This window comes from Aplysia californica, unplaced genomic scaffold (genome assembly GCF_000002075.1).
Source record: "Aplysia californica isolate F4 #8 unplaced genomic scaffold, AplCal3.0 scaffold00082, whole genome shotgun sequence".
Taxonomy (NCBI): Eukaryota; Metazoa; Mollusca; class Gastropoda; order Aplysiida; family Aplysiidae; genus Aplysia; species Aplysia californica.
The window spans coordinates 499,578-518,854 of NW_004797352.1; the positions used below are offsets into that span (position 1 = coordinate 499,578).

The following is a 19,277-nucleotide window of genomic DNA, read 5'->3' on the forward strand; positions in this document are numbered from 1 at the left end:
CATGGAGTTGGTAATTAAGACCAATCATCTTAACTTTCAATTTGTACTGGATGTTTTTGTTCAATGTGTATCAAAGGCAATGAACGTTAGTGACAACGGGGTCGTTTTTGTTCCAGCCAGGTCTGAATGATCAAGAAATCGAACATTTTAAAAAAACGGGGGTGGGGGGGATATAATTGTCTTTTTTTCTTAAAAACGTTCAAGATTATCCATGAGCACATAGATCATGTCATTTTTCATGGACTTTTCGATTACACTGTGTGTGCTGTCCACTTCCATTGCGTTTGTTCTTTTTCAAGGTATTTGAGTTCAACTTCAACAGTTTTGTCCTATCTAGTACAAATATCGCTGATTGCCTTTGGCAAGAAAGCGTTGTGGTCTGATAAGTACAACCATCACCGTATAATGAACATTGCATTTATTGTGAGTAGGCTCCTCCAGGACGTCACTGACACAGGAAGAGAATTCATTGGCAATCAATGGTCCTTCTCCGTCATGCCAAACGTGACACTTCACATCTTTGGTTACCAAATTTTAAAGAATATAGACTGCTAATTTGGTTCTGTTATGATATAATGCAGCAGATGCGTTCAACGCCACACTAACAAACTGGCTTCCAAGTCCACGCACACTGGACATAACCTGGTCCCATCCACTGGGTTTTATGCAAGCCTCTTGTGATTTTTTACTCTCTAAAGTCGTCTGGGACAATGTGTGACTCTTCATATTTTCATTTTCTTTGGTACTCCCAATAAAAGCCCCCAAGGCTTTGAAAGTGTTGATCAAGGTAGATTTTGCCTAAATTCTGTCTGTAGTAATAGGAAAGCAATGTGGTCAAGTTTGTCAAAGAATCACTTGTCACAAAATTGCTTGTCCTTTTCAGTTCTCCGGTAATATGACAATCGTGGAGCTCCCATCTCCAAGTCATGTAAATTGCCTTTGCAAGTCATGAATAACCACTGTATCAGGGCAGTTGTATACAAACTCATTGTTTTGCATACCGGTAGAATGTCACAAGAGAATTGTTTCAAATTGAAGTGTAGAGGTGGAGAGTGGAAGCTGAAAGTTTGTTGAAGAGAGAATTTTCGGGGCGTATATAATATATATGTTTATGAGTGGCTTTTTTTTTTTTGAGTGACAAATTAAGTATCATCATCTACCCAGCACTGATTTTTTAAATCACTGATTCAAGAATGGTGCATGACAGACACAGCAAAGGGCGCACACTTAAAGAAAATTAAGAAACGTGAAAAGTCACAATAAAAATATTTTCCAATAGTTGTAGAGAATGTGAAATAAGCACCCCTCAGCTGTCAATCAAAGAATTACATTATTTACTTCAGGCTATCTTTCCTTTTATCAACAACACTACCAAACCTAGTGATAGATTACGCAAACTGCCTTGACAAAATCGGCTGGATATCGATACGGTTCGATCTGAGTCGAAGTTAGCAAAGCTAAGTTGTTTTGATGTAACCCTCAGTATATTTTGACAAAGGCCACAGTCGCATAGGTCACGCCGCCTACGTGACAGGTGAACACCTCAACAAGACGCTGAATCTGCGTGATTCAACCGCCCATTTGCCACCGGGCTGCAAAACCGGCACTTGGGTGGTTGAATCACGTGGAAATTGAGGACTATGTGATATGGGCGATTGATTTACTGAAGGATTGAAACACTTTGCAGTAATCTTTCAAACTTGGGATTTCAACATAATGTGTATCAAGGGCTATACTAAATAAAGGGATCAAAAAGTGATTTTTGAAAATTTTGTCACTTAGGCGTTGAATCATGCGGCTAGCAATATATATTACATGTAAAGTATATATAAACATGAGAATAATGTATCGGTAATCTACAGCTGGTTATACCTTTGGCACAGCAAACTTAGCAAATCATGAACACAGCCATACATTGCATGCCTAAAGTACACATTCTGCCTTCTTACTCTCAACAAACACAACAATGAATACGATTTTTGCATAAAAACTTTATTTATCTACATATTTGTACACATGTACATCAAGATAAGTCCATCTACAAAGACCCCAACACAGGGAAAGACTACAAAAAGTCACAGAAACAAAGGTCCCTATCAAAATAAAATAATATCTGAGCAAAACAAACAATGGCTGATCCCTGAGCAGAGTCAATTGAGAAATTTGGACATGTGAAGCAAGTTTGAACACAGCAGTAAAGAGAAATAACAGAAATGTCAGAAGAACATAGATGGTACTTTCAACATAGCAGTCACATTTTTGCTATTACTATGATAGATAGACACAATCCACTATTTTAACCCCTTCACTGTGCCCCCAAAAAGTAGTGGGATGGAATAAGTGCAGCATGAAATTCGTTTAATTCCTCTTCTCTCATTAAAGCATTACAATTACATAAGACAGAGAACATATTTTAATATTTAAAAAAACAACAAAAAACCCACAAGCATTACAATTACATGAGTCTCATGTAATTGTAATGCTTGTGGGTTTTTTGTTGTTTTTTTAAAAACCCTCTGGACACCGCCCCGCCGATATTTCGGTCATAGGTGATAAGCGAGCAAAATTCCGAGGTCGATATTTCGGCCGAACACAAACATGTTGTATATATATTTTATATACTATTTCATTACTGCTAGAACTAATTTTTGTCGCTGTGTGTTGTTCTGATCGTAGCAGACAAGACGTTTTCTGAAAGTCCATGAGACGGAGTAAGGAAGGGGGGCGGCGGCTCATACTCAAAGGGAAAGAATTCTGATTCACCTTTCTTTTTTTGTCTTTTTTTCCTTGTCAATGCAACTAAAATAGAATTAGGTTCAGTTTACTCAGTATTTAATGTCTTTTGTCGTAGATGATGGTGCAGCTGCCCATGCTAATCCATGGTATAGGGATTATCCACCTGAAGGTGAAGACAATACCCTGACAAATTCATTCACGGAAACAACTGGACCATGTCGGATGCTACCACGAAATGCACACCCTGTGCATTATTTTTATTTGTTTTTGACAGATGTGTTTCTGACAAAACTTGTAAACTGTACAAACACATATACTATGGGAACAATTATATTGCACAAATAAGGGAAAATATGAGGCCGCATTCAATAAGGAACAAATGGAAAAACAAGAACTCATCTGAGATGGCAGCTTTTCTGGCATGCATTTCGAACATGAGCCTTGTCTGAAAGCTCAACTTGTATGCTTACAGGAATACGTCTGAATCTCAAGAGACAAAGTGGTTTAGGAAATTATTTCCTAGGCATAGGTTTGAACTTTTTTCACATGACTCGATCAAATTTGTCACGCCCGAATCAACCCGGCTATGATTCATGTGTTCGATTTCAGCCTTTCATTGATCATTTCAATACTGTCTCAAGAGAATATTACATACCAACTCAAAAACTTTCTGTTGATGAAAGCCTCATTGGAACCAAAAACAGAACACAACTGATACAATACTTGCCCAATAAACACAACCATAAGAGGGTCATTAAACTTTGGATGCTCTGCGAAGCCACAACAGGATACGTATTGGCGTGCTTTGTCTATAGGGGGAAAAAAAGACCAGCCACCTGAAGGTGACAATCGAGACCTAGCCCACTGCGTAGTTATGAAGTTATTACCAAAGGGCAATTATCTAAACTAAGAAAGGGCGATCACATATATTGTGATGACTTCTTCTCAAGCCTCGCACTTCTCAGTGAGCTTCGGGATAGCCGAACTTTTCTGACAGGAACTTTCGAAGGACTAGCAGAGGATTACCCACAACAGTAAAAAGAGATTTAGCCCCCAACGAGTCTTCATTCTTCAGGCAAAATGATGGGCTTGTGTGTGCCTATAGAAAAAAGAAATCCCAGAAGAAGCCCGTCTCGATGTTATCTTCAGCCGCCAAAGCTATCACGACGCAAGTTAATGTTCGCCAACGTGGTGAGGCAGACATTCAAACCAAACACAAACCGAAAGTTATCCTGGAGTATAATCGTTTCATGGGTGGCATGGACATGTGCGATATGATGCTCTATGCATACCTTGATGAGTGGCGCACAGTAAAATATTGGAAAAAGGTAACATTCAACATACTGAGTAGAATACTACTCAACTCGTATCTTCTGTATCAACATACAAAGCTCCACCTTTGGATCGCTACCATTTCAATGTTCAGGTGATTGAAGCCCTCCCTAAGAGTACCTAGACTCAAAAAAAGTTCCAGCCAACCCTGATGATCCTGGGAAGCCTGGAGTATCTCAGCTTCCAGGAAAAACTGAAAAAGACTGCTGCGTCTGTTCAGACAGATCTATACCTGGAGGCAGAAAACGATCCCGAACGATGTGCACGTCATGCAGAAAAGGCCTACATGGTACTTGCCTGAACAGGCACAAGTGTAAGAAATGACAGTAACAGTTTTTGGTGAGTTTTGTGACCCTATGCATTTACAATTCCAGTTTTTTGGGGGGGTTAAAATTATATTTCGCAGATGCTATTTTTTAGAATGCAAATGACCTAATTTGCATACCAATTTTTTTTAAATTTCAAACCCCATTAAACATTTATATAGTTCATTTAATTACCTTTCAAATGGTATCCAACAACACTTGATATATCATTCTCCTACTATTGAGCACAGCAAGGGCTGAAAAAAATCTCACATTTTTTGGAAAAAACCCTTTGTTTTTTCTAGCAAAAACGCTCTAATTTGGGCGGTCTCCAAAGCGTTAAATGTAGGTTTTTTTACATTCCCCCATTGGCACAATTTAGACCATTTAGGAAGTAGGCTTCTGACCCTGCTTGTCAGGGCTAACCGGGGCAGAGAGGGATACATCCCAGCAAAAAGATAAAAAAAATAGATAAAAAAATTTTCACCACTTGAGTCTTCTGTGAGCGACAGCCACTAACTGCTACACCACAGAAGCAGGTTGGTGTTGTCAGTTGTGGAAAGGTTAGAAAATCAGCTTGCAAGTAAAGAAAACAATTACAATTTCTTTACAGCAGACTCACCTCCTAAATAATCTAGGACTTGATAAGGTATTAAACTTAAACACTCCCTCCCCCAAGACTTCATACCTTAGGGGCGATCTACCGGTCACATGAGATAACAGTAAGTAATGAAATGGATCTCTGAAAATCTTTATGACATTGGACTTGGACCCATGGTAATCATAAAAACACTGCCATTTTGGACTCTTTTGGAGATGCTTTAAAATCAACAACTTTCGTAAGTTTTGTACATATTGCCACCTAAGTAGTGGTGGCTCAGGGTTGGGGGTTGATGACAAAGATCGGGAAAATCCTCACCATATACTTTTCATCATTTTCCTCAATTAAAGAAAAAAAGCTACAGTTCCAGCAGCAATTTTTAACACAAAATACCCCTCCCCAAATCTTCAAGGGGCAAAAAGAAAAACAATAGAACAAAATATAAAAAAGAAGCATAACAAATTTACTGTAAAGGAAAAAAGAATATTCTCTGCCCAAATAAGGTGACAATACTTTTCCGTTCTTGTTCTTCGGCCTATAAGGTGACAATAAAACATTTTCAGAAGCTGACTGTAAAAAAAACCTTTTAATAGCTCAACAAATTCACCCATTTGTTTTTATGTTATACTTGTTTTTTAAATGAGCTCATTATTAGCCAGCTGTTCAGATGTACTGAGCCCAAAATTTTGAAAAAAAAAAAATGCAGCTTCCTAATCAGTAGTATTGGTTACTTGAGCTTGAGAAATATTTTGTTGAAATTTTATTCAAATTCTAAATACAAAAATAAAAGTGAGAAAAAATGTTGCTCTGGCTTAGAACAGTTGGACAGCTTGCTGATAGCTGATATTATATAATAGAATAAATACACATTAGGGCGAGGTGGAATCAGGCCCTCGTCAATTTTTGGGCATGCAGAGTTATCTGTATAATCATAAAGCTTGTTCATTTGTCAATCTTCCTAAGAAAAAGATAACCATCTACCTAGAATAAAAATCGAGATATTTGCGACTGAAGGAGGTGGGGGTCACCTGGTCTAAGAGGTAAAATTAGAGAGATAACGGCTGCCCAAGTTTGGTGACTTCTGTAGCTAGAATTTTCAATAAAATCCACATAAAGTTTTTAAATGGACGTAAAAGGTGTTGAACAAAAAATCAAAATTTAGATAAAAATTGCCAAACCACCTGGACAATGGTGGTATCTTCGGTTCCATTATTTTGACGAGTGCCTGATGCCACACATACAACTATACACACTACAAGCATACAGACTACTTATTTACACAATACATACCTTCCTTCATGTACATTCGATATTTGCTATTAGTACAACACACACACACATGAGTACATGTCTAGAACAATAACCACCTGTTGTGGCATAATGATCATCAATAAACAGCATAAGATGATGTTCAAATGTATTAAGCCCAGAAAGCAAAATTTTTATAAGCTTCTGTGCCAAAAGCTGGGTGATACTCTATGACTTCTATGTGACTCATCATTGTGATGAAGTGTCCACAAGAGTCCCACTTCTCTAGTCCTCTCTTGTGGAAAGCCATGAAAACTCACATGTGTTTTAAGTACATGAATGCCCATATTTTGAACTAGGATTCAGACACACTGTAGTCTTGCTTGACCTCAACTCCAGGAAACATTACACCACCCTTTGGAGGCATTTTCGGTGCAGAAACTCTCTTCACCGGTAGCCACGAACACAGCATGTTGTACGAACTTACATTTGTAGGCCTACATGCTACAGTACAAGTCTAGTCTAATTTCAGTGATAAACTTCACCTGTGACAATAAATGCACAAAAAGCATTAACATGATTTATAATATCGACTGCTTAGGGTAAGACTCCATCATACGCCATTTTGTTTGTTTTAGTAGGTCTTACGGCGCTCGCAACTGCATACGGTCATATGAGCGCCAAGGGGTGAATGTCAACAGAGAAGTTCTTACAGGGAATCAGGATAACTGTGCTCACCTCTCTAGCTTCAACAGCACAAAGTCTGCTTCGACTATTCAGGCACCCCGGAAATAGCGGGTCACAAGAGTGTGACAAACATAAAAAAGAAGTAGAGGATAAATGACGATAGCAAGGATTATGAAATAAAAAGCAGCAGTTCCCTGCTGCAGTTCAGGCAGTTATGAGCATGACATTGATGAATCAGCCCATTACAATTCTACTGAGCGTAAGAACATGGTTAGGGCAACCTACGGCTCAGTACAGAGTATGTTGCGAGTAAAATGGGTGTAAAATGGGGATTCTGGTTTTACAGCACTTTTTGATCGGAAAATTACAGAGGAATACGTTTCTGGTGGTCTTATCATTCAAAACGAAAGATAAATACTCTAAAATAGGTTGACAAAGGGTGGAGGTTGCAGCAACTTTGCAGCCCTTGATGACAAAAATCCAAAAACCATCCCTACTAACCGACCTGACCTTTCTGCGAACGCACCACTGTACGAAGCAGTGCATGTTTGGGATCAATGAAACGAGAAGGACCTCTGCAGTTGGATTATGCTACTTTCGGCACTCAATTAAAATACGGTTAACCCCCGTTGGCGAAGAAAGAAAGGCACCGAATCAGCCTATCCTTCACGCTGATTGGACAATGAGCCGAGGACAGAGCTAGAACGTTTTTTCACTGGCTCTCAACGTAGCACAGGGAATTTCCCTATCCCTGGGATGCATTGCGGTGTAAACAAACATGGCGTCGTTTACTGAGTTACATTTGTTCCAGTAAATCAAATCAATACGCTGTCAACTAAAGGAAAGTTTTTGTTGTTGAATACTGTTTATGGATTTTAACTTCCTTGTTCTTACTCTGCAAAGGCCAGTGACACCATGTTCTAACCGAGTATTATGTCTGTTTCTTTTTCAATCGGATGTACTGGATTCAATTCCCTTGTTCTTTCGTTCAATCTGTTTCTCCCCCCCCCCCCCATGTGTTCCTTGTCGTTGACTATGTCTTCAATGCGTTACTTTGGCTGATCTCCGACACATAATATTTAGATCACACACGGATGCCACATCCCCAGCACATAGATCTAGCCTAGTCCCAGTTGTTAGTCCTATTCATTCTTATTGTCCCGTGGAGTAAAAGCAAAGAAAGGTAAATGGTCAAAACTAGGCCTGCGACTGCATTTCTTTTTTTTTTTCGAAGAGAAGTCAACCCCTTCCCCCCTCCGTAAGTTTTTATTTTTGTTGTTTCCAGGCCCTCTGTCCAATTTTTGTCATACATTTCCACGCTCAGCTCTCAGCCCAGTTTTTCAATTTAAATGTTTCTAAGCTTTGTAGTCCTTTTGATTTTTTTTTAACTTCCAGGCTCATCCAACAAATCATCTAGATCTAGATGTAGCCTACTAAAGATAAAGATGCATAATTAATTAAAATATTTAAAAGGCTCAAAAGGATCTTTTTTTTCCTTATTTCTTTTTTTGGGGAAGTATTTTATGGAAAGATGACAGAAGATAATTTTTTTTTTTGTCTCTGTCTGTCAGGACGATCTCTAAACCAAACATGAGATGTTAGCTATTCTCAGATATTTTTTTCTATGCTCTGACTTCCCCAGAAGTCATAATGCCTGCTTCTAAACAAGACTCAAGAAAGACGAGCATCGTTGGTCAGAGATCAAAATCCAGAAAAGCCCAATTAGCTGCTGCTCGTGCTGTTAAGAATGTACCTTTACCTGCATCACCGTCCCCTGTCACTTCCAGGCCATCTTCAGACCTAGATCAGTCGACGACCACACCGTTATCTCTTCTTGATGACCAACAATCTTCAGTCTTGTCAACGTCAAAGCGAAAACTAGCATACAACCCACAAACAGAAGTGTCTCCCGACACTGGTCATCTTCCATCCACAATTGCACAGTTGGACATTTTACAAACCTTATTTGAAAATGTTTTGTGCCCACATTGCTTTCAAGCACAGATTACTCTTAAAAGTGGCAGTGCACAATCAAGTGGATTAGCCATTCAACTTACACCCTATTGCATGCATTGTAAAGAAGACTTATCTACAATGACATAAAAAAGGACTAAGGAAAGCAGCCGTGCATTTGAAGTCAATCGCAACGTTGTAGCCTCAGCCACTGGAACGGGGTTTGCAGGACTGCGCAACTTTTTGGAACCTTTGAACATTTCAGGCCTACATGTGAAAACTTTCAAGGACCATGTCAAGACAATTCATTCAAAATGTGAAAAGTATTCAGATGAAATGTTGGCGAAAGCTGTCGACACAGTAACAGAAGAATTTGAAAAGTATGAGAGGAGGTATGAAGGACATAAAGGAGTGTGTAAGAAGAACTATGAGGGAACTAGTGGTGGGATTGGAAAAGAGGCAGCTGTGCTCATGTTCAGTAGAAGTGTGAGAAAACATGGTTTGCGCTTCATCTCAATGATCTGTGATGGGGACAGCAAGAAAATTTCTGAGATTCATAAGGCTTGACCCATACAACGGGTTGATGACATAGAGGAATGAATGTGTCAACCACGTCGGGAAAAAAGTTGGGTAAACAACTTCGTAATCTTGTCAGAGACAAGAGACAAATTGAAACAAAAACCGAAAATAACTTTAGGTGGCAAAGGCTTTGGCAAATTACACCCTGAAGTTATAACAAAACTTCAAAAGTATTCAGTACTGTGCCAGACATGCAGAGGGCAATCAAGGCCACTTTGTACCATTGCAGCTCTACCAATGAAAAACCCCAGCATGACTTCTGCCCTGCTGGTGAGGATTCGTGGTGTTTTTTTCAAAGAGCTCTCGCTAATGGCATCCCCCCCACACGAGACTGAAGTTGGCACACCACTGTGTAGACTTGTGTTTGATCATATACTTCATATAATATAGGACAATATGTCTGATGTAAAGCAGTTGCAAAAATGCCTGCTGCAGGCAACTCAAAACACAAATGAATATGTCCACTCAGTTGCCCAAAACACTTATTTGCGACAAAAAAGCGGGTGGAAATTGCTGTTGCAGTTAGACTTGGGGAATTTAATTTTGGATCTGCTTCCACCAAAGACTATCTGCAAGCTCTACAGCTGCCGATTGGTCCACAGACTCAAATCACTGGACAAAAGCGAGATCACGTTCGAACACAAGGCTGAAGCTGCAAACACATTGCAGGCAAAGAAGCGCAGGATAGAGAAGGCTGAAGTGACACAAAAAGCCCAGGAAAGGCTCAAGGAACTGTTTGGGCAATTTTATGAGACTGGGGAAGGGGACGTTCGAGAAACCTTGTCGTGTGGGACCCCCCCCCACTCCCAACCCTGTCGTGTGGGACCCCCCCACTTCATTTGGGTAGTTCTGTATTTTTTCATAGTTGTCTGTGCATAGAGTTATTTATTTTGACAAAGACAGCTGTAAACCACAGTATTTTGTTGTATGAAACCTCTGCATAATGAAAGTGAACTGGTTGTAGAAATAGAAAAATAGGCTTGGGTTGTTGAATTTACTCAACTATTCTTGTAATCTTTAATGATGATCGTTCTTGTCGTTTTTCTCAAAACTCTCATTTTACCGCAACATGATTCACTAGGACCACCAAATCTCGGTAAGTCACAAAGATAGAGGGCTCATCTTTTTATGTCATATTCCTTACATGATGTCCCACCACTTTACAAGAGGTTTTGGCTTAAACATGTTGAGTTTTTAGTGTGGATGGAATTTGGTGTATACATTTTAGGTATCCTTGGATATTCTCCGATTCCGATTTCGGGGGATACGGTTATCCAAGACCATTTGCAACCCGTACTGAGTATCAGAAAAAGCTTTAGTAAAGTGGTTTATAACTTTGATATGTTATTCCATGCAAAAAATCAACTCTCTAGGACAAAAACTGACTGACTTCTGGTGTTCTTTTGATTATTGAAAAAATTACCTCGAGGCCCCCTAAAAACGGCCAGCAAAGTGTTAAAAATGAATTTTGGGTTTTAATAGATCATTAATACATCACCTTTTGACCCAAATCAGTAGTGCAATAGGAAAAAAAGGTAAAAAGGCTTCAGTAACTGAAATTGCCTCTCAGCCTACACATTCCCCTTAATGTCCCCCTTTTGGGAATGGCCTAAAGACATTTCAGTCAGTAGCACCGCTCGAGGCGTGACGCCATTTTGAAAAGTGATGACTGTGATGAATGAAGCAATCTTACCCTGAGCAGAGGATATAAGGATATACGGTATTTTCACATTTTCAGTCATGTACTGGACATAAAAAAGCCATGAAAGACAACAAAATAAGTAATTAGTGTCCATATTACTCTATGTGAGAGTGTACACGAAAAAAAAAGGAAGTCGAAGTGAAGAAAATGCTTGGTAATCATAATTATTTGATTTACGTAAAAATCCCTGTGCTTGTTAAAATAACTCGAGGAAAAATGACAGGCCAGCAGAAAGAACCTTTCATAACAAAAAAAAAATTTACAAACAGAAAAAAAGTGGTCTCAGCTTACTAACCCCATATTAAAGATATGTGGGTATTTTTTCACAAAAGCAATAAAAATGAACAAGTCTTAAGGTGATACCAATAACCACACATGCCCAAAAACTGACCAGTACCTGATTCCACAACGTCGTGACACATATCTTTTTTGAGAACGGAATATTATTTTCTAAAAGAATTTTGGCGTCATCGAGTTGCTTGCCAGGAAAGAGCCCTATACCAGGTTCGTTGTCGCCTCACTGTTTTGGCCACCCCTTAGTCATTCTCTCTTCTTGATGTATATAGACCTACACCTACTTTGTAGTCCCTTCAAAACCCCCTTAGATTTCAGGAATTTTCCCCCGGAGATTTTACGGTCTAAGGTTCAAAAGATTTAGAATATAAATAAAACAGAAAAAATTATGAGCAGGCTCCTTGGTGGGCTCGGTTCTTTCGTTGAGACCACTGTCAGACAAGAAATAAGTTTTATACAGCTATAATTCAGTTTACTCCCATCAATGACAAATGTGTACGCAAACACACACACCCTATAAAAATACAAGCTAAAGCATTCATTTCAACAGATGCACACCTGTACACAAAAAAAAAAGAGCCAAAGCATTCACTTCAACAGACGCACATATGTACAAATGCTGCCACACTACTACACAGAGCACCTTCCAATGTCAAGGTATGAGAACACTTTTCTTCCCCTTGCCTTTCCCTTTGCTTTTTGCAGATGTCACAGTTCGCTGTTCAGGAATGTTGGCCAGCTGCTGACGGTCTTTCAGGATATCACAAGGCTTTATAAGAGGCTCTTCAATCTTAAACGTTTCCACAATCTCCTGAAAAGCAAAACAATGTAGACAATTATATAGAAATAAAAACAAAAAGAATTATATGCTCTGTATCCTCTCCTTGTCAAGCAAATAAAGTCACACATTAGGTGCTGTTTGTTTTAAATAATAAAATAATAATGGATTCCATTTATATAACGCATATCCACTTATGCAATGCTCTATGCGTTTTAGTAGAGGTTTTACGGCGCTCGCAACTGCATAAGGTCATATGAGCGACAAGGGATGGATTTCAAATAGAGAAGTCCTTGCAGGGAATCAGGCTTACTCTGCTCACCTCTCTAGCTTCAATAGCACAAAGTCTGCTTCGACTATCAAGGCACCCCGAAAATAGCGGGTCACAACAGTGCGACATACATACAAAACAAGTAGAGGAGAAATGAAAATACAGTGGAATCCTGTTATAACGAGAGGGAGGGGACCGGTGTCAAATGTCCGTTATAGCAAGATTCTCGTTATAAGGGACCCAGTAATAAATTCAAGGAAAATAGTAAAGTAGGTCTAATCTATGAGTCTGGTTTTCGGTTCATTTTTTTGTTGTAATCTCCCCTGAGGATGATTAGGTTCTACATGACCTTACTTGATCAAAAGTCGAATCAGGTTTCTTTCTATAACGCTAGCGATATTGACAGCTCGGCGTTGGCGATCAGAAAGAAAGTTCTCTAGGCTAACTCGCCCGCTGTGTTGTCCCCCACCCCACCACACCCTGTGGTGCGTTCCATCTGCTTGCGCACAATGGGAACATACCACACCCCGCCCACGTCACACATTCACTCCGTCCATCACAGTACAGCACTATGACCTCTCCATCCCTGCATCGGTGAAGTGAGAGGCGTGGTAGACCTAGATAATCTAGACTAGGCTGGCCAATCACACGATGCGTTCTGCTTGTCTGTGCATGCCACACTCTCCCCACTCATTCAATCAGGCCTTCATTGTTGGCACTCGTGGGCTCTCCCATTCTTTGTTTCGCTAGATCACCAACAAGTTTCTCAACTGGCGAGGTTTTACATTAATTAATAGCCTATGCGCTGTGCACAGCAGCAGCTATATTACGGTATAACCGACTCCCGTGTTTGTCCGATTGCGCTATAGCAGTATTTTATTTACAAAGATAAAGAAGGGGAAAAAACGGGGTTTTAGAATAGTGTCTTAATAACAGACTTCTCGTTGTTTCACACGGCGCACTGGCAGTGGAATTTTAGTTGCCGCGGGGGGTTCCCCGCCGGGCGCCTTATCATGTCGGGGTCACGGGGGTCAGCTCCCTGTCGCCGCTCTGTCTGGGCCGACTTAATTTTTGGTACTTTTCAACGTACAATTTAAGGTGTATCCTTGTATTTATGGTAATTCTCATTTAGTGCACCCAAAGCACGCATTTCTGCTCTTGAGACTCAAAAAAGAACGGACGTTGTAACTTGTCTGGTTATTTCGTTAGACGCACTGGAGTCGGCAATGCTAAATTGTATTTTTTTGGGGACTAGCGTGAATGAAAAAAAATCAATATAAAAAAAACGCATCGTCAAAATCTGTCAAACTTTTGGAATATGAACGACATAACATTAGTGCAGATACTCAGAAAAGATGGTATCTGCGCTTATAATAAATTAGAAGGCTGTAATTTTGCAATGTTATCCATCGGGCACACAATTCGCTACGAAGTAATTCCTCCAAATACAACTTTATGTGTCTAATATAATCATGAATATTCGCATATTTTCTCGAAAGTTTATAAAAGTTATCATGAAGTTTCTCACTGAAAAGTACAAATAGATTTTAGTGCTAGAATATATCTTCAACGTAGATCTAATACATGAACAGTATCTGTTACACTCCAGAAATTGCTTACTTTTCTTAAAACGCTAAGTCTAGGTTTTGTAAGTTGACCGAATAATAGGGATGACTTCTCGTAATTGGGTTATAAGAATAATTTCTAGCTTTCCAGGGACACTGAATCAGCACCAGACTTTTCCAGCTTTTTTTACGTTTCTATGACCATTTGCAATAACTGACAATGTGACTGATTTCTTTACATTCATAATTGTGTCCGCGCATATTTCCTACACAAAAACTAAGAATGAATGTTTTAGCTGTCATTATTTTTATTCCATACTAGAAGTTGATCTCTACCCATGTATTTACACGGTTTTGTGGTTTTTTAAATCGCTTATATTATATCTTTTTAGTTGTATGCAGGCTGCCACAGACACAGCATGATTCATGAACAAACGCAGAGTAACTTTCTCTTGTTTAATAGTAAAATAAGAGCTAACGCTGATCGTCTTTAGTTAAAATATGCAGATGTGCATCTTTCTTCTCTTATAACTTGACTATTACTACTACCGCAGATTTAAGATTTCTCATGGTAAAAGACATGATATTCGTAGTCAGTTTAACACAGAATTTGGAGAGATCTGTCGTGCCTTTTTAAAAATAACAATCATTTATTCATAACTTTGTAACTAAAATAGGACAAATTGGGTACTCTACAAACACTTGTCTAGAACAAAAACTAAGGCACAGAAACTAACCATTCTAACGCAGAATAAATCTCAAGACATTGAGCTTTTAGTACATCCGCGTAATGGTTTGCTGTGTGGGATGGGGAAGAAGTTATATCGTTTTAAACATAGTCAAAAATGCTAACTTCCCGACCGACACCGGCAAAGTCGCCTCAGGGCTCATTAACCCCGTGACCCCGAGCCGGGGAGCTCCGGCGGGCTGCTGAGTAACACGAACTAAAAGTAACAGAATCGGGCGAAAAGTGACGCTGTGTTCAGGACTCGTTATAAGTGGATTCCACTGTAGTAAGGATTAGGAAAGAAAAATCCACAGTTCCCTGTTGCAGTTCAGGCACAGTTATGAGCATGACATTGATGAATCAGCCTATTTACAATAATTACAATTCTACTGTGCATAATAACATGGTTAATGTCCCCCCTTTGGGAATGGCCTAAAGACACTTCAGTCAGTAGCATCGCCCCAGGGGGTGCACATTGGGTGCAAAGACATCGACTTGCAACCTACTTTTAAAGGGACATAAATATTCCCAGCACAGAGCTAATATAGTAGTAATCCCCAGCTGCTGAATATTCTTCATTATTCTTTTTAGCTAAATCAAGTCTGACAAAAGTTCTTTTCAGCTCTAACAGGTAAATTGTCCCACAATTTAAAAAAAGACTTAAAATGTTTTGGGTAGGTGTTTTTTCCGCAACCGCATAAGGTCATATAAGCACGCGAGATACATTAACCATTTTCAGTTGGTATTAAATTTTGAATTTTGCCTAGTGTGGCAGCAGAAGCCTACTCTTTATCGACTTTCGACTACCAAGGGATCTTAAATGTGCGCAACTTGCACATGGGATCTCCAAGATTTTTCGCCCTTGTCCGAGAAAGCTGAAAGTAGATCTTTAATATCATAAGATCAGGGGCGTGGTTGAAAGACAGCAGTAAGAAGGAGCCAAGGAGTAGCAATAGAAAGGCTGCAGAAAGAGTCAGGAGCCCAGAGGAAGGGGCAAGGCAGGTGAGAGGGTGGGGGCAGAAAGTGAAGACGTAAGCAGATGACAGAACATTGTTAGTGAGAAGATGAAAGGAGACAATTTCCCATTGAGATCATATGTTAGGGAAGTAACTCAACATCCTGCTTAAAAAACTAAAAGTACAGCCAGTTCGTCTAGAAATTCTAGGATGATGCTGCACCAACCTGTCTTATTGGCTTCAAAGTGTAGATGTGGATAGCTGAATTCTGGAAGTTGAAAGTTTACAAGGACATGTCTTTGGGGCAGGAAAGATTCGATACTTGCAGGTTGTCTGATTCAGTAGTGTTGTTCTAGAGAACAATCTTTCGTTATGCTTTGAAGCACGACCCAAGGTCCCTATGATGTAATTCAATCAGCGACACAGTAAACTGATTTGTTTTTTGTGTAATGTTTTTGTAAAGTGTTTTACGGCGCTCGCAACTGCATAAGGTCATATGAGCGCGCAGGACACAACTCATATTTTCAGCTGGTAGGAAATTTTGAATTTTGCCCGGGTGGCGGCCGAAGCCTACTCTTATCGATTTTAGACCACCAAGGGATCTTTAACATGCGCAACTTGCACACGGGCCCTCCGAGATTTTTCGCCCTTGTCCGAGAAGGCTAGGTGTAGATCTTTCCGACCAGAAGATCAGGGGTGTGGCAGAAAGACAGTAGTAAGGAGGAGCCAAGGAGTAGCAGTAGAAAGGCTGCAGAAGGAGCCCAGAGGAGGGGGCAGAAAGTGGAAATGAAAGCAGACAACAGAACATTGCTATAGAGCAGGAAAGGAGGTGAAAGGAGACAATTTTACAGAAGAAAATTGTTCGGTTGCTACCCGGATTCGAACCCGGGACTTTTGAATGAGAGGCCAACACCTTAACCTCTAGGCCACGAGAGCCCCCGTAAACTGATTGGAGGCAGTAAAGAGTATAACCAGTTGAATAACAGAAAAGTAAGAACTAGGAAAGCTATTTATCCCATAAAAAATGGCTTATGCACTTGAGCTGAGATTTTTCCATTGCATCTTTTAAAATCATAAATGAGCCGAGCCTGTCACTTGAGCTGTCTTAACCTTTTTGCATTGTGCACAACAGCATTAATGTCATTAACACAGACCTTGGCATTGGCCCTCATATAAGACGTTACCACAATTTGATAACATTGTATGAAAGCTAATGGATAGTCCCGACAAATCAGTTTGGTGTATGCAAGAGCAGAATTCTTTCTTTTATTGTTTTAACACAAGCTACTGATAAAAGTTGTAAAGCGCATTCAGCATGCTTCCGTGCATGGGTCTATTATTTTCATCGTTGTCGTGAAATATCATTTTGCGCACAATAGCTTTCTACTTCAAATACAATTTCTTAAATTGATAGATTTGGTTTTGTTATATGATGGTGCCCTTGAGAGGAAAACATCTTGTCATGACTAAGGTTTATTTCTTACATTGATAGATTTGGTTCTGCTATATGATGGTGCCCTTGAGAGGAAAACACCTCGTCATGACTGAGGTTTATTTCTTACATTGATAGATTTGGTTCTGCTATATGATGGTGCCCTTGAGAGGAAAACACCTCGTCATGACTGAGGTTTTAGATTCCTACTGTGCAGATGATTCTGGCCATCAAGTGGACTTTGATAAAGTGGATGTTGATATAGATAATTACTAAAATAAGTCAAAACTACTTGAAAAGGCTTAAGCTCTCTTTGGTGTGAATTTAGATGCAGCCTTCAATGAGTCCAGTGCATCCATTTCGATTCAGTCTAGATTTACAATGTTGATAATACATTTCACGTTCAAGCAGTCCTCATGACCGTACATAACAGCATTTTTCTCTCTTTCAAGGCACTGGATTGATCAACAAAAAAGATGTGTTTGACCATCTTCTTTTATCTTTTCTTTTCATCAGTCCTTTTTACATTAAAAAAAATAGTATTATGACAATGATCTTATTGACATACAGCTTGATGTGGCTATAGGAAAGTAAGTACACAGACATACATGTATTATCACATCACCGAACAAGGATAAAAGTGAAAATGACAAAATATTATTCAGTCAATGCAATGATGTAAAGTATTTCGTCAGCATCATTCCACAATTGCCTAAATCAATCTCTGGAGGGACAAACCTCATTTTTGAATTAAGACATCAAGTGGCATCTTACAATTTGATTGCATTTTGCTGGGTTATTTTATTCCTAGTTTTTCACTGAAAAGTGGCCAAGTCTCAATTCTGATAAGGGTGTTCTCTTTTTCTTTAATTTTTCAACGAATTTCAAAACATGATTTTGTTGCTTGTAGAATGATAACAACAATTTGTTGCCTATTCAAAACTCCCATTCTTATAGAAATCTCTAACATCAATCACAATATCACTGACCTTCCACTCTTCATGAGTAATTGATAATACTACTTGGTGTCTTTCAGCAGTTTCACTTCTCTCATTCTCTATATCTTCCTTCTGAATGGGTTCTAGGAAAAACAAAATATTATTGCATAATAATAAATACACGTACATGTGTGTAACATAGAAAAGGTGTGGAGTAGAAGCCCTGAAAATCTGTTGCTTATTTCTACAGCAAGCATCAAAACAATACAGCTGACAAGAATACTTTCTCACAAACAACTTGCATTTTTAATTATTTTTATCCTGGCCGTACCCCCGCGGACTCTGTCCCCGTTCTGGGGCTGCCGCGCTGTATGAGTTGGAATTCAGGGTGTATATTTCAAAGTGCTCTATTTCTTATGTTTACTCTTAGGTTTTAAGGAAATTCGGCAGTTATGTTAGAAATTGAATGTAGTTTTTGTAAATGTATGTGGTTAGGAATTACAGCAATTGCGGCATGTAGATTTTGAGGTGTACTCCACCCTCCAACTTGACCCTGATTGCCGCACACACAACGTCACATTGGATTTTATAGATCTAGCCCTACCCATCGATACAGCATGAATTCCAGTACTGACCCTTTCACCGTGATCTGAATCGCTATTAGATGAGTCTAAGTCCTGTTTGTTATCATCCACAACGGAATTTACGGCACTTGATTCAGAGTCACTTTCATCAAATTAGTCTCATCCCCCCTCACAACCCAGCGCCACTTCAAAATGCACTTCGTCGATCGTGAACGTGCGTTTTCGAGACATCTTTCAAGCTTCTACACCCATCAAAAACAAAGAAACCATTGTTCATTGGAAAATTTAAATATTCAGACAGCGCTAGCATCGCCATATTCGCGTATTTTGGAAATTACAAGCAGAACTAGCTTCTTTGAAGTGACCGTATAGCTGGTCCTTGTTGCAAGTATACTCGTAGCCCGGATAAAAAGAGCTAATGTTGGATTGTGTCTATACTTTTCAAATGGCTATTTTAAAAAAAACAATACAAGTCAAAATTAAAGAGCTCTTGGCATTTTAATATGGATCTGGCTTTTGAAAAATAAACAAAATTTCAGTGAACACATTCACAAACCTATTACCGATAGTTGAATCGAGTAACCCGATT

General features: G+C 39.3%; 1 protein-coding gene across 1 annotated transcript in view; it reads right to left on the reverse strand.

The window, feature by feature from the left end:
- Positions 1-8,123: 8,123 nt before the first annotated feature.
- LOC101847943 (EP300-interacting inhibitor of differentiation 3) overlaps positions 8,124-19,277 on the reverse strand; it is a 29,994-nt gene continuing 18,840 nt past the window's right edge. The window contains exons 9-10 of the mRNA XM_005094451.3: positions 18,156-18,247; positions 8,124-12,248 (exon numbers count right to left, since the gene is read on the reverse strand). Coding sequence (XP_005094508.1) covers positions 12,090-12,248; positions 18,156-18,247 — 251 coding nt within the window. The 3' untranslated portion in view covers positions 8,124-12,089. The remainder of the gene's footprint in view (positions 12,249-18,155; positions 18,248-19,277) is intronic.